Source organism: Bombus bifarius, unplaced genomic scaffold, assembly GCF_011952205.1.
Source record: "Bombus bifarius isolate JDL3187 unplaced genomic scaffold, Bbif_JDL3187 scf7180000007977, whole genome shotgun sequence".
Classification (NCBI taxonomy): domain Eukaryota; kingdom Metazoa; phylum Arthropoda; class Insecta; order Hymenoptera; family Apidae; genus Bombus; species Bombus bifarius.
The window spans coordinates 5,662,375-5,678,364 of NW_022884362.1; the positions used below are offsets into that span (position 1 = coordinate 5,662,375).

Consider the following 15,990-nt stretch of genomic DNA (forward strand, 5'->3'; position numbering starts at 1 on the left):
TTTTTACGTTTTATACCAATGGAAAAACCTAGGTATTTTTATTCAAATGCCCAGTATTGCGGAATCTTTATCAATGGGGAAACACGCGTACGCAACTTTACAAGCGTATATTTATTGAGGTCTTTTTTCTCTTTATAGTTGATTAATCGATGGAAATACGTTTTAATAAATAATTTTTATCAATTTGTGTCTCTCCCAAAATTGCTTCGTTAAAGAGAATGTATATGTAGGTCAAAATTGCGTCCATAATGATTATAACATTTTTTTTTTACTCGTTAAATCTATCCAAACGACAGAATTAGAAATTTTTGTTTTCGCAATTGAGACAGATTGGTGCTTTTGATATTGTGAAGAATTAGAATTAAAAAAAAAATGTTTCATTTTCTATGCAGCGCTATATATTCTACCATCGTGCAAAAGTCAAGCTGTAACAAAAGTTCAGCCATCACGCTATTATTAGAAAACTCTTTCTTTACGTCGCCATTAAGGCGAATCATTAATCTACCCGCCCTTTTCCACAAAGTATTTCCTCGTTTCTCTGCATATACCTCATTCACCATTTTCCTCGAAATAAAACACGGACTAGCGGAACGAATCTGTCACCTTACAAAAGATGGCGGATCGAACAGAGACCATAATCTCGTTTCGCCTGCAACCATCATTCGATTAAACCTTCAGACATATCTATTTCCTTTTCTCCTCTCTCGAATTTCCGGACGTTGTTTCGTACCTTCGAAGGAAAATCTTCGGTATTAATTCAATTTTCCCCCTCCTTTTCTCTTTCTCCTTTTCTTTTCTTCCTTTTCTACTAGACACGTTTCTCCTGGACGCAATTGTCGATTCAAACGAGTCGTTCGAGGGCACTTTAAGCGACCGTCGACTTTAAAAGCCAGCGAATTAAGTTGCCCGACTCGGCGAGAAATGCGGTTTCTTTTGTGACAGCTATTCCTCCAACTCCGTCTCGTTTTCCTTGACGCTGTGTTTTATAAAAGTAGTTACGTCTGACGGGCCTGGAAAAATCTAGCCTATGTCCAACTATTCTATGAAGAAATATCGTGTTTTTCGTGTCGGTTCATTACAGTGTAGATAGAATAACATATTTAAATTTTATTAGCGTTATAATGAAAATCGACTATGACGGCTACATTGATAGTGAGATATAATAATATAACATAATATAATGTAACATAATATGGTATAAATATATATTTCTACAAGCCACTGTAGATCAATTGAAGCAGAAGCTACACACATATGTGGTTTATAGCGACTATATAGAACAGTGTTCAAAAATGGCTCGAATAACAGTCAAGCCGAAGGGTTGCATTCCCGGAAAGGAAACCTTTTAAGGAAACCCTGGAAATATTGAAACATCTACAGTAACATAAATAAAGCCGCCAGGATTATGTATACTACCTAAACCTATTTATTAATTAGTTAGTTGGTTAATTAAGATTTGGGACTAGTTTTAAGTCTATTCGTTCTCCGAAGAAATCACTAACAATGTCCGAGTTTATCCTTTTTATTACATATAGAATAAAATGGCCAGGTTACTTCTAGAAATTTTTTATATTATTACGGACGTATGATCTTGTCTGTACCAATTTTTCTTCGCCGCTGTTTTTTATGAATTCGTAGATTTTGTTTGCATGAAAAACAGTGGCCACAAAAGGACGCGGTGTCTCGGACAAACAAAACGTAGAAAATTTGATTATCTTGACGAACTGTGTCCGCTGGAATAATAAGAGAATGTGAACCAGATGGCCCCTGTATATAGTATGCCCTGCTAAGCCCTGACAGACGTTTGCATTTTCAGCACCGCAACTTCACGTTATTAAGGTAAAGAATTCTTGTGGAATTTCATCAAGTTTTTAAAATGAGATCAAAACTCAAGTGCAACACAACTTCGAGTAATTGACAAGAGAGACGATATACGACACACAGCAATAAAATTTGGAATATTGAATTTAGGAGAAATTTTTTAAACGAGGTAAGATATATTTGTGATATAGACGTTAGTTTTAATATCAATTTAGAGACTTTGGAATCCTCAATCGAGAAGAAAGACAATGACGAACAGGTAGCAATCAAATAAGTTGGAATAAGTTTGTAGAACAAGTTTCTCTCCACCAAATTTCATATTTTTCTATTGCTTATATGTATCAGGTTCTCTGTTTCCAAATGAAAAAAAAAGGGGACAGAATTCCCCAGAGACGCGAGAACACAGGTGTTTCGAAATTTCGTTTCGTTAGGAGAGGTGACAGGACAGTTAACTGATGCCAGGTCAGACACACTAATCTGAATGCAAATCGAGGAAAAGTAGGAAGATCCGCGTGTTCCAAGTACAAACATCACTATTTTGCAGCCTTCCAAAACGTCACACCGCCAACGAGATTTGATTGAACGTGCCAGTTTAACACGAACTATTTCCATAGCTCTTTATTAAAGCTTAACGAACTTGTTTGACTCGCTTTGTCAGGTAACGATCGCTTTCAAATTATTTTACTAGCGTGCGAAACGTCCGCTGTGGCATCGAACAGGCTACTTTCTATGGAGTTTTTCTCCTCGTATTGTTTTACATCCAACAGTCGATACGTGTTTTGCAGTTTCTGTCCTTCTATCTTTCTCATCGGTCTCGTTTTTGCGCTGCTACGTACTTTGCGATCAATAAAGTATCACAACGGTGGACAGAAGCGGGATTTTCCGCGGTTACTATAAATTGTCCAAAATAACTTGTCCTCGTAATTTCTGATTCGGTGAACTTTGCCTTTGCCCCGAAAAATTGCGAGTCAATTCAGTAGAGCCTCAGATTATCAGAATATTCATTAACAGAACGATCGATTATTGATCGGTGGAGATTTGAGAATGGTCCTTTGTAAGAAGAGAAAAAGAAATTGGAAGCTTATGATAGAAACCGAAAGCAATTGTTACATTTTTATTCAAAAGCTTTCGACCCTGATTATAAAAGTCGATACTGTAGCGCGAGTGTTTGGTGTAACCGCAATGATTCTAATTTTCGTCATTGTCAGAACTACTGATAAATTAATCGCTTATCGAAATTACTATCTTATCCAAAGTATACATTTATATTATCGTTCTTTATAATTCCGAAAAGAATTTCGAATCCCTTTAGAAGCCTTCCAACATCGTACAATCGTGACTATTGACTTGGCACATCCATTTAACGGAGCAAACAGTCACGTAGCCGGATAAAAATCAATCCGTCGCATGTGCACGAAGCGAATATCGAAGAGCGGTGCGATAACAGATCGCGCAAACATCCTGAGAACGCAGACACAGATATTTGGCATGGTCGGGTTTCGGGTCACATGGAACTTTTACCTGTATAACTCTCGATTTGTTGAGGATCGTATTCCCGGACGGTTGGTATCGTTCCATGTCCCTCAAGATGCCCCGCACTCCGACATCCTCCGCGTCGACCAGACGGAAGGCAGTGATATTGACGAAATTGTACTTGAAGTCCTCGAGGTCGAAGGTCTCGATATCCTGGAACAGGGACGGATAGATCGCGTTTCCGAACCGTTTAGAAGACCCGCCTCGGGGCTGTCTGTCTCTTCTTCGAAGCTGAGTGTACTTACGAAAGTTGTGAAGAGATAGTGGTACTTGTAGTCGTTCATTTGCAGCTGCAAGATCTGAAAGTGGACACGTGCATCGATTTATTTTCCATGGCGATGATTTATTGCTTGATCGATTATTGAATCGATTTGAATTGATATTTATTGAGCGATTAGTAATATACGTATTGTTGTAATTTACTAGTAGAATGTAAGCTCACATATCATAAAAAGTTGCGAACGTGACCTCTCTTAAGATGAAATAATTCAGTGGATTACGACGCTTAACTTGTTTCTAAATTATACTTTACGTTCAGAAGGAAATGCCATACAAATAAGAGCAATTTTTCCGTAAAGATATAGAAATGAAATTCAATTTCTAGTAGGATTTATATTACTTTCGATTTCTGAAAAATCATTTGAGGTACAGGGCAGCGAATGTTGCTTTACATGATTTAGATGTCAAAAGAAAAGGAGAAGGAACAGTGTTGCGAAATCAATATCGCATAAAAGCAAACGCAGAGAAAAATCGGAATGCCTGCAAGATATTTACATTGGGGACGCGTTGGGATTATCGAAGCCACGGGCACAGGAAATCGATACAGGAATATGTATTTACCATTCGTAGAAAATGATGCATATGCTCCGGCCTGGTATCTACGATGAGATTCCGTATTTCCTTGCTTTTCATCTCGGAGAGAACCTGCCTGTAGGAATCCGGGTCGGCCTGCCTGAGGTTAACCTCGATCTCTCGAGACTTCGGCGACCTGACGAGTTCTCGTAGCTTCACCAGTCCTGAAACACGCGATTAATTTACTTGTCACATCGATTAGAGTCAGAACCAATCAACTCGAAACTACTCGCGCTTCTTGTAACTATGTTCTCGTATCAACTATCATCAATTTTACGAGCTTTGATAATCGCAAACGTTATCAAATGTGTGAAAATTTTCTTACTGAATTTTTGGAATAACTGGTTTGTTGCAATCATTTGATTATCAAATGCACACAGATTTCTCTATTACGGTACAACTTATATTAGGTTGTCCGAAAAGTTTCTTTCGTTTCATAAGGCGATGATAGACGAACAACAATTTCTGTTTTATATTATTTTATTGAATTAGGTATGATCCATTTCTATTTTTCTTTCCTATTATTATGTTCGTGCATGATTCAATAAACTAATATAAAACAACAAACATTACGCGTCTATTATTTCCTTACAAAACAAAAGAAACTTTTCGGACAACCTGATATTTTGTCCACAGTTTCTAGTTAATATTTCCGAAAGTTTGTTCAAATTAAACTCGTGCCACTTTTCCTCGAAAACCTTCGATTCTTAATTTTCTTTCGATCGAAATAGCTCAACGGTGCTGAGCTGAAGTCGATAATTGCTATAGTAGATATGTAGCAAGAATTTGGCGCAACTTCTCAAGAAAGTATTCTCGTATACGAGTGACCCCGATCGTTTCAATAATTGCGAGACCGCCAAAATATTTAGCTCCTTCGCGGATCTTCTTAGATATTATTAGAGTGGCCGTTTAATGGGTCGGAAACCCGTGAATCGCGTCGCCCGATGAAATCAATACTTCCCAACGCCTGAGTAATCAAGGTATCATCTCGACTTGCGGGTCTTCCGAGGTTCGAGTTCGTTCCCTTTCAAGTTTCCACTCGGAACTTGAACGTCCGGGATTCTCCGTTTGGTGGACTAACGTTTCGTCCATTCTCTTAGGTCGATCAAGTCCTTCGAACAACGAGAATCAACAAACTTTCACGAATTCGATCATTGCCGCCGATTATTCCAAAATGTAACATTGAAATATATTGTTGGTTTATAGATGTATATTAATAATCAACGACTATTGTATCGGATATCGTCATGGAATTATTTAACAGTACGGCTAGGATTTAATACTGAAATCATCGACGATGAAATTACAAATAAATGAAAATGAAAAACGTATGAAAATATAGATAATTCACTTTTACCCATGTACTTTGCAAAAATTTAAATTACTAAAAATGTACCGTTGCAGAATCCATAAAATTCCTCTGAAAAATTACGAATTCATTTGGAACACTCTGGTCCAAACTGTCGATAAGCTATATATATATTTTCAAAAGCTGTACTAAATTTGAATGTAGCTTAATATTTTTCTAAACAATAATCTATCCACGTTGACATATTTCTATTTAATCGAGGTATAATACACAGGAACATGTTTTATGTATTAAAATTGGAAACAAAATCGAGTGAAATAGAGTGAAATTGGAAAGGGTTAATATTTCATTGTTCGATCAAGTTAAACGAGTGATTCATCGCAGCAAACAGGACGAATAGATTTTTCACTCGCGATTTCGCTCGCGGAGAATTCGCCAGATTTTCCTGTTGCAGACCCGTTAATTAACGCGGGCAAATCCGTAGACAGGGTAACTAATCCCCCAGCAAGAAACGGAATTTAATTGTCGCTGATATAGCAAACAAGCTGGTCTAGCGTTCGCAGTATTTGTAAGCATTGAGTTTCCTTTGGTGATGGAGATTGTTTGCTTGTCCATCGTTACGGAAGATACATCGTTAGGGTAGCGACGTAAAAATGGAAGTACAATATATTTCTGAGCTAATGAGTTGGAATCTTTGTTATCTTGGTTCTTAATTAAGATTACATTTTTTATAGGAAATTTTTTTCGGATACTTCGATGAACGGCTGGATAATTTTCTTTCATTACGGATCGCTAAGAAGACAAAGAGAACAATTAATTCTTTCGTGGTAAACAGAGAGCAATACGATAACTCAATTCAATATTACAAATGAGCGGATTTTACGCGAGTGAAGCAATTCCACTGCAAGTTAAATGAACTGGCACAATTCGTCGTTTCAAATTCAATACGAACAGCATCTGCTCTCGACGCGCTTCGAAAGTTCTTCGTGTTGAAATTCAAATGATTCGAGTACGTGGCGACAATAACAACATAAATCATCGAATCTTCCTTTTTTCTTCACGAGCAAAGTATTTTATGATTGCTAGAAGTCTACAGTTGGTCTTAGAATAAAAGGGAAAAATCAAAAGGGAGAGACTGTTTATAAATCTTCGCCTGCGACCAAATGAGAAGTCCAGACTTGAGCAAACTGTTCCAACTACATGGCTGATTCGAGGGGGTAAAAACGCGAGAAGAAAAAGGAGAACATCGTTTCAAGGTAGTGGATGATTTCTCTTGGGGCGTTCAAGACCGCTCGAGACACGAAACAAATTATTATATCGGCATTTACTTACTTTAATGACAAGCACTTACGGTCGTGCCTCGAATGCCGATAACCGCTGTCGGATGAAATATTGCGCCGGCACGGCGCGAGGAAGGAAGTCATTCATTTTTTCCACCTCGATCGGGAACGGCTGGTATTCCGGAGGAATTGAATTGTTCGCGTCTTTTCGGTTTACATATTTTATCGAAACAAGCGGATCGATCACGATGATTAATGGCCCGTGACATCCTGTTACTTTATCGTTGTTCGCTAATAGAAAGAAATTAATGTCCGCGATTTCCGACATTTTTCTGATAGATGAGAATGCAATAGCGAGAATTCAAGCGGATCACGAGTGAATGTGAATGTTTACGCCGGAGTATTGGTAAGGAATGAGCGTCGATTTAGGAGAATGCACGAGGAAATTTGGATGTACGTAGCAATTAATATCGGTAATTGATCTGTAGATCATACGGGCTACGCAAAATTGGCACATGATTTGGCAACTAAGTATGAACTCGTTTTGCACGCGCAGACGTAGGATTCTGTTGCCACAAAGTAATTCTTGAGGTTGTAAATATTGGCTTTGACAGAGGAAAAGATCAAACAATGGAGATTAAAAAAATTCACAACAATAATAGTATCAAGCGTTCGTAAATCTGAGCAGCTGAATTTATCCGTAGAAACTTAATATCATGCGTGTGGGATCTATATAATTGAGAAATAACAAGGATAGCGTGCGAATAATTGAAACGTGCTAAACTTTTGAGAATTTCAAGTTTATCTATTTTATTACCAACGTTGGGATTATTGAAACAATTAAAATGACCAATATGAAATTTTCTCTTTTCACAATTTTTTATCATGTTATTTTATTTTATAAACCGACTATTATCAAATTTTCAGTTTTTACCATTCTATATCATTTTATTTTATATCCATCGAATAGAATTCTGCGATTTATGACTCCCACACGTCGATATATCACGTAACCCTTAATCATTATAATACACACCTTAGGGCGACATGCCATAAATCCGACACCGCTCTGACGAGCTTTCCACTAAATACATTGTTAAAGCTCTCGTTACATACACTGATATTTACATATTTCCTAGAAGACATTTTGTCGTCCTTTACGATAATGACTGGGTTTATTGCGCCCATCTTCAGCTCCGCGTTTTTCTCAGATAACGAGGTACCCTGCGATCCTTCGTTATGTTGTGACAACGAATGGTCCGGTGTCTCTAGTCACGGGACTCCTTAATCTCGGTGTCTGACACAAAGATGGCGTTAAACACCCTAGGATCCTTTCTTCTGGCTGTAAATCCGCGAAATCTCCACCTCTCGAGCCCGTTTCGCACTTTCCTTCTTATCTTTTCCTCTTTGCTCCATCAAACACGCTCTCCGCTTCTATCTGCTTCTTCTTTCAAACAATTCTCCTTTTTCTCTTCCTCCTCCTTCATTCTGTTTCTTTCGACACTTTGCCTCCTTATCCCTTTCCTAATCTTTGTAGCTTCTCACGTGACGCAATTCTGAATTTTCCCACAGTCATTCGAGATCGTCTGGCAGAGCAGCGTGTCATCTTTCAGCTTCTACTGTAGCATTGGATTGCGAGTAATAGAATCGTAGGAAACCCTTTTCAACTTTGCGCATATTACGATTTGAAATTTTATCAACAAGATCAAAGAATACCGAAAGTTTTGAATGGCGGTAATTTTTTGACCTGCGGTGTAATCCGCCAAGATTTCATCTACAGGCAAATCATCTATACGAAATCTCTAATAGTATAAAGTCTTTTTAGGGATATCCAAGGAAGCATCCAATTCCTTCAATCCTGAAGACTGGATTCCGCTTCCTCGCGTCTCGAGAATCAACGATGAACCATGGTCCTGGACTATCACCATCTATTGTGAAAATTCTCGCCACCGTCCCCATAGACTCTTTCGATCCTTTCTCTCGATCCTCCTTATTCTACGCTCTGTGTTCGCTCTTCTCAGGAAACATCCTGGACAATGGAAAGGTGCAATGCAGCATTTTAAGCTGCAACGGAAGGAATGCCTTTTATCCCTTCCTTGTACTCCAACAGACTTATAATATTTCCAATAGCCTGACAATTGAAGTCACGAAACCTCGTGAAATCCACTTCGACGAGAGTTTATTTTGGCAAACGCAATTTCGAAGATTCTTCAGCAACCAGTCCATGACACTTCGAAACTGCAGTTCTTTGAGGTATACAGCCATACGCGAAACCACTCTATGAGTATTTTTGTCACGGAAGACGAAAATCGCTTCGAAACGTTCGCGTCACCGACAGACGTACGCGATATTGGCAGGCGCGTTGAAGATTCCCGGAACATGCCGGAAAAAGTGGCGAATGACGTTCGTCTCCTGTCGAGGTAGAGATAGGAGATTTGGACATCGCAGAAATATGTATCCAGTCTGCCACGTACTTGTTACTCTAAATCACCGGAAACGAGAGCTGACGCTGTCTCTCAGCCTCAGTGGTCGTTTTTCTTTCAGTTGCGTGGAAAAATTATTAAGCGTGGTAAATAACGAAATTGTTTATTGAATATCGCAATGGAACCTAGGTAATGCGAATTTCGGGGAAAAAGTTAGAATCTTAGAGCTATGGAGCTATATGTCTTACCGAGCTTTTCGAAGAGTAAAAAAGTCTTAACAAACGAAAATGGCCCCAAGAGACTTTGTACGAAGATTAACAGTTTTCGAACTGAGAAAGACAAATTTATATTTTGGACAAGTTATTAGCTCATGAGAATGATTGCAGTTTACATAGCTTGGGCGTGGAAAACATGCGCGTTGTGCAAGTATCCAAGAACATTCTGCCATTTGTGATACAGCGTTCACAGTTGCAAGAAAGGAAGTTTTGCGTACGACAAGAATTCGATGCGAGGTGTTCGTAGATTATCTGTTTCATTTACTTTGTTGGCGCGCTTTTGTTGCTTTTTGAGAAATTTGAGTATGTATCTAAAGATTTACTGACTTCGTTAACGCGTCTTTTGTGGCTACGTAGTTTTTATTTGTCAAAGCCCTCGTATTTTTGATTTAAATATACTTGTCATCTTTTTCTTGGCGACCAGAGCTACGGGTAATCTCCTGCCGTGTTGCACGAAGGAGAACCGCGAAAGTGAGTGAGAAAGTGGAGGGTTTAGAAGAAAAAAGAAGGTGCTGTAGATTCAAGAATTCAAATCGAAATCCGATCGTGGAGACCTCCCAAATAGAAATTCAAGACTTTCCAGTTTGTAACTTCGCCCACGAATAGAAATTCAAGACTTTCCACCGTTTGTCGTGTAACTTCACCCGCGAGTAGCTCCCTTAAGTTGAATTAAACGCAGATTCCCATCGAGAAACTTACGCTGTGCCGAAGAATGTGTCCGTGATGCAAAGCAGCGTCTAAGTTTCTAAATTTTCGCGACGAATCTCGCGAAGTATTCCCTGGAGGCCTTTAGAAACGAGGATGGAAACTTTTTAAGGCGCGTTCACGTGGCTTCTTAATAAGGCGCAAACGATCAAAGACGTGAAATTAACACGTGCGTTAAACGCCGGTAGCAGACGATCTCGAGGACTAGAAATTTCCCACAAGCACGTGAATCCACCCTTTCGGTTCTTGCAACTCGATGGAAGATGCCGCCTGCAGCTTGAGTAACGAGGGTTAACGCTGACAGCGAAATAACGAAGGGCGGGGTCATGTTAAAGCGTTATTAGGATCGTTGAAAATCTTGCTGGTAAACCTGTCGCGACCTTTGCCATGAAATCCATGAACTTCGTCTCGACTTATTGAGCTCGTGCGTGCAATAACTGTGGTTAAATTACAAATATCGAATTGATGACGAATAGTACCATTCTTCCCATTTCTGCAGAAAAAAATTCAGGAGAAATTCGCTATTCGGTTAAATGGGAATTAAATATTCAATATCGTAACATTGTATTAAGATAGGAAGGTATATGATTTGTATACAACTGAGTCTAAAAAATTAGGACTAGAACAATCTGTCTCCATGAAAATGGCGACACGTTGTCACGCGTGTGAATGGATATTGATCGACAAAAAACGAAGAAAGAAATTGAAAAATGTCAACGTTTAATAGTCCTGTTACATTAAAGAATAAAATTTAAATTATCCAAGATAAAGAAAACCCAGCACTTTATCTAGTTTGAACTGAATGTAACTTTCGGCGAAATTCGAGCACTAAATCACGCATAGTTTATCAGTGGTTAAGTTGGAATCGCCTTGGTAGAAACGGATTAAAGTTCGTCAGAGAATTGTCTGGCGGTAGTTCCGCTTTCACTCCGGAAAATTGGGAAGTTAAGACGAACAGAGAATCGGCAGGTCGGTAGCTTTGAGCCACGATCCGGACGTGTTCTATTCCGATGGGGGACCAGGATTCGTTACTTTCTGGCGGCAACATCATCGACTATATTTGAAAGTGAAGGAAACACGGAAATTCTGGGGCTTCGGTAAATCTCTGTTGGGAATCAGTTTGGTAACGGATAGGGAATGGTTTGTGTCTCGAGTTGGTGACGAGTGTGGTGGTAGGCGATGAGTGTGAGTTGTAGGTTACAGGGGTGTTCTAATCGGCTTGTACGTACAACTTTCGTGCACCTCCGCAAATAGATAAGCTCGCTAGCCGAGATGGTTAAGCTCGAGGCGTGTTTTCATCGGCACCTGGTTAAGTTCGCGCAAATCCCATGGAGCCTTCGAAAGGAAGGTGTTTAAAGAAACTTTGCGCGTATTAGCAGCGCTTCGTGTCTTGACTTCGGCTTTCTTAAAAGTCTCTCGATTGAATCGTTTCAAATATAAGCCGAAGTTTGGATTAAATTCGTGGAAGGGAGTTGTGGTTTGTTTATGTAGAAGTAGTTTGTTTATGTAGTTTATGTAGTTTTATGTTGTTTAGATCATCGTTTTATACGGCATATAATCTGATGCATTTATAATTCGAAATGGGCAACGAGAGGCCTGTCTGACGACGAATGTGCCATTTCCCCTTCGGTGACAGCGAAGTCCTCGATCTCGCCCGGGGAAGAGTCACGTTTCACTGCGCACGAAATGCGGTGGTGACGCACGTGTTGTAACAATCTGTCACGGGAATATTCCAACGCTCGAGCATGCAGTCGATGCTTACAGCGGATGAATTTACGCGCTTCTATCGTAATCCAGGTTGGACCTGGCTTATCAGTTACTGAGAAATCTATATAGAATCAGATAATAATAATATTATCCATCTAATTGAGGGATGTTATTAATGTTACTAACTACGGCCTTTCAAAATCGTCAAGAATGAGAAAGACTATTTATAAATATAAAAAATTAACGATTAAACATATTAACAAATATATAGCACATAAATAAAATAAAAGAAATTTAGTCCTTCCTTTCTTCATCCTTTCCTCAATTTAGTTCTTTCATTTTTCTGTTAAAGTTTGTTATTCAACAAATTTCCTTAGCAGACCGGCTTGCAGCTCATACGCGGCACTTGGTAAAAATTCATCCTGTTAGATGTCGGTCATTGTTCCTTTCCTTGCTAGGAAAGTATCATAACGTCATATCCCAAAGGATCTTCTGGCATTCAGATGCTCGGTGCCGGATCTAATAGTCCTTGGTACTTTGTAATGCTGAGCTACTTTGTATGTCTCGCTACAGATGCATTGGAGGTGGTGACTGCAAAATTGGTTACCTCTTAGAAAGAAGTAATTAGTTGCCAATCGCCATCCTTAGTTGCTAGTTGTTCCTTTTAATCGTCGCTCGTCAGAGTGTCTTCACTCGTAGTCGTCACTTGTCCTAGCTAATAGTTGCTTGTGGTCTCTAATTAGATGTCGCCTTCGCTACTTTATTTGGTATCTCTTTGTCTATAGCAATCGTTCCGGTAATTATTTTCCACATTAGTAGATGGCCCTTCGAGCTAAATAGCTAATTTTTACTTAGTCGGCACACCACGAACGATTGCAATATTCGATCAATTTATATCAAATTTTTATAAAAGTTTGATAATAGAACAGACCTGGTCCTGGCTAAATTATACAGCAAAGTGCTATTTATCTATCAATTATAGCAACTGCAGCAGTGGACCAAACATTTCATTTTACCACGTGATCATAGAACAAACGAATCTTGCGTCCGCTCAATTTAGCCCGCAACAGCGCGGATCGTCGTTTCTTTGACGCCTCAAAGGGGAACCGCGAAACTTGGAAAATGTTAATTAGAATTCCGCGCGGAGAAACGGGTCGAAATGAAGCCGAGCACGATGTCTGATAGCGCGCACGTGCACCTTACATAATTCTATTCAGCCCCTTACATTATTCATCGTCGAAGATCAAGAGACCCAAAGAATGGCGATGAAACGGGGAAACTGAGGCGTAACCGGTTGAAAGCGCTGCAAGGAATCCTCGTGCAGTTCAAAACCGCCATTTCGCAAATTAATTAGACGCGATTCGGCTTCAACCAGGTGGACGCTTCCTTCGGCGAACGCGGGACGTTTTCTCATTATGAATGAATTTCATTATCTCGGTTTTTGCACTCCGCGGGCGAGTGTTATTAATCGATGTTATTTCATTACCGTAGATCTTAAGTGTTCCTAATAGGTCTGGTAATTGGGAGAGGCTTCCCTCCGCCGGCTGTTAAGCAAATTGATAATCTAACGGAGTAAACCCACCGAGACTATCGGCGCAATTAACGTTCCTCGTCTCAATCAGCTCGATTCACTCAGACCTCGTTTAAATCGAAACTTTTATTCAGTTTCGGATACAACGACTTCGATTCGTCAGAGATGGAACCGAATTAATATTCAGACAGACCGTTCCGACTCTCTCGTCTTTCTTTATTATACCTCAGTCGAATTGTAACGAAGGAGGCATTGGAAGAATCGTAGGGATTTCCAGGTTGGACCGTTTGTGTTTTAAAATCCATGTGTTGGTCGATATCGGAATCGTATTGGATTGCCAGATTATAAATATGCATCCCGTTTAACACTCATTATAGATCGCTTGAAAACGATCTGTAGGACTTGATATTATATCTCTGTCAATATTCTGTCTTGAAAAGAGTTACTTGAAAAGAGAACGTACTAGAATGATATAATTATCAAGTATTCAAGACGACTCAAGATGTTTGTTTTGTCAGTGTTATCTCTGGAAATTCATTTTCGTTCTTGAATTCACGAAAGAAAACTAATTAAACTTTCAGCGTAGTTCGAAACTAACCCTTATCAAGACAACTTTGTTTCTAGTTTCCGTATCGACATCGATGTCGCGATTACATTGGGAGAAACCCTAACCGATAGCCGAGAGTAGTACAAGACACTTTTCGTCAGACACAAGAATCGGACGACATTCGACGAGATTCATAATTTTCACAATTTGTAAAGGAATGAAGGAGCAAAAAAAAAAAAAAAAGAAGAAAAAAAAGAAAAAAGAAATGAAGAAATTACACACCATAGTCGTCCTCGTAGATAATGGCGACCTTGGTCCAGTTGAGAAACTCCATGATGTCCTGATAAGCGGCGTTGAGCAAACTTTGTGCGGGATAGAGGTTGATACTGAACTCTTTTGCCTCCGTGTCCAGGTCCAGCCTGGCTTCCAGATGTGGAATGTCCAGTGCGTCGCAGATGCTATGAATGTGTTGGCCCAGGATGGGATCCGATGGACCGAATACTGCCTGCACCCCGTACTTGACCTGTTGACACGCTGCAACAAACGTAAATCTCGACTATTCATTTGTCCACTTGGTATTTTGCGATGCAATATCATTTACACGTTGCTAGAAACCAGAAAGCACGCGTGGTTTTTCATTCGAAATTTTTTCATTAAATTTTTTGATAACTTTTTTTATATAATATATAATATTGGACGTTCGGAAAAATGTAAAATTGGGAAATATTTCATGTGTGGATGCGCAGAGATTAAGGGTGATAAAGGATACACTGTATTTTTGCAATATTATAGTAACACGTATAAATATTTAACAACAAATGTACGTAATGGTGTAACAACACATATACATATACACATATTATATATACATATTAATAACAACAGTGTAGTGGAAGCAGAGAAGAGAAGTGAAAACTCAAGATAGATGATTGGATATTAAGTAAAGTTCGGAATGGAAGGAAACGAAAGCGGAAGTGGTCTTTGAAACTAGAGAAAAGAATCCAGACAGGGGGAAAGGAAATGGGAATAAAGTAGAACAATCAATTTGTAGGATTTTAAGAAGCTCAAGTTTTCCCTCATTTCTGCAGTAGTTTTACGATGATTTATCATTGTAAGAAAGCGAACAGTTAAACTATACATGAGATTATTATAAAACAAAATATAGACGAGGTTGTTAGTTGATTGCCTCATTTGATGATCGTTAGAGAAATTCGCATATCTACTTGGCGATCTGTTGGTAATTTCGACGCGCTTGTTCGTTCGATGAATCATTACAGAGAGAAATCGGCGAGATGAGGAGCGCCAGCGACCCATTAAGATCGGAAACGTGTAGATGACCGGAGAACGATGTTAATGCGGCGTTAACGACTCGCTAAGCCGAACACATGACCGTGGTATTCGTTTATGGCTATTGGAAATTGTTCCACGGACACCAGGAATGTCGATTATTACCGATAATGACGTTACTCTCCCTCTCGCTCATATCCCAAGTTGAATCAAATATTCTTTACACGTAGAACTAATGTTACGTAATTAGTTGAAGCGAAAGTTATAAAAAAATTACAAAAAGTTTGAAATCGCTATATGTTGTGTATAAAATCCAAGATTTTAAGTGTTGAGGTTATTCGATGTGTAAACAGAGAAAACTCGTGGATAAATTGTAAGGCAGAAAATATATTTAAATAGAAGTGTAATTATAAGTAAGAATACAATTTGAGTTGGTCCAGATCCGCGCGCTAACTGTGTTACCTAATAACTGAAAACCCCGAAGGCAACGTCGCCTGTCTACTGTTTATGGTCTGACTTCGTCGTAGTCTTTTGTCTACGCGCTGTCGATGGCTTCGGTGCTTGAGAAAACTAAAAAGACCAGATGTAGAGTTTTCTTATAAGTGGTGACCACTTCAACATTAAGGAAAAAGCAGCTTAGAATTGTGTTATCGTAGAAAATTTTTTGGTACATGATTGATCGGTTTTCAAATGAATAATTAAATTAACAGATGATTCAAT

The 15,990-nt window shown here is 39.1% G+C and overlaps 1 protein-coding gene across 7 annotated transcripts in view; it reads right to left on the bottom strand.

Annotated features, from left to right (window-relative positions):
• Positions 1-15,990, bottom strand: part of LOC117204263 (glutamate receptor ionotropic, kainate 2) — a 115,245-nt gene that overhangs the window by 50,367 nt on the left and 48,888 nt on the right. For all 7 annotated transcript variants that reach the window (XM_033441508.1, XM_033441506.1, XM_033441505.1 and 4 more), the window contains exons 4-7: positions 14,266-14,517; positions 4,195-4,370; positions 3,600-3,653; positions 3,343-3,507 (exon numbers count right to left, since the gene is read on the bottom strand). In XM_033441508.1, coding sequence (XP_033297399.1) covers positions 3,343-3,507; positions 3,600-3,653; positions 4,195-4,370; positions 14,266-14,517 — 647 coding nt within the window. The remainder of the gene's footprint in view (positions 1-3,342; positions 3,508-3,599; positions 3,654-4,194; positions 4,371-14,265; positions 14,518-15,990) is intronic.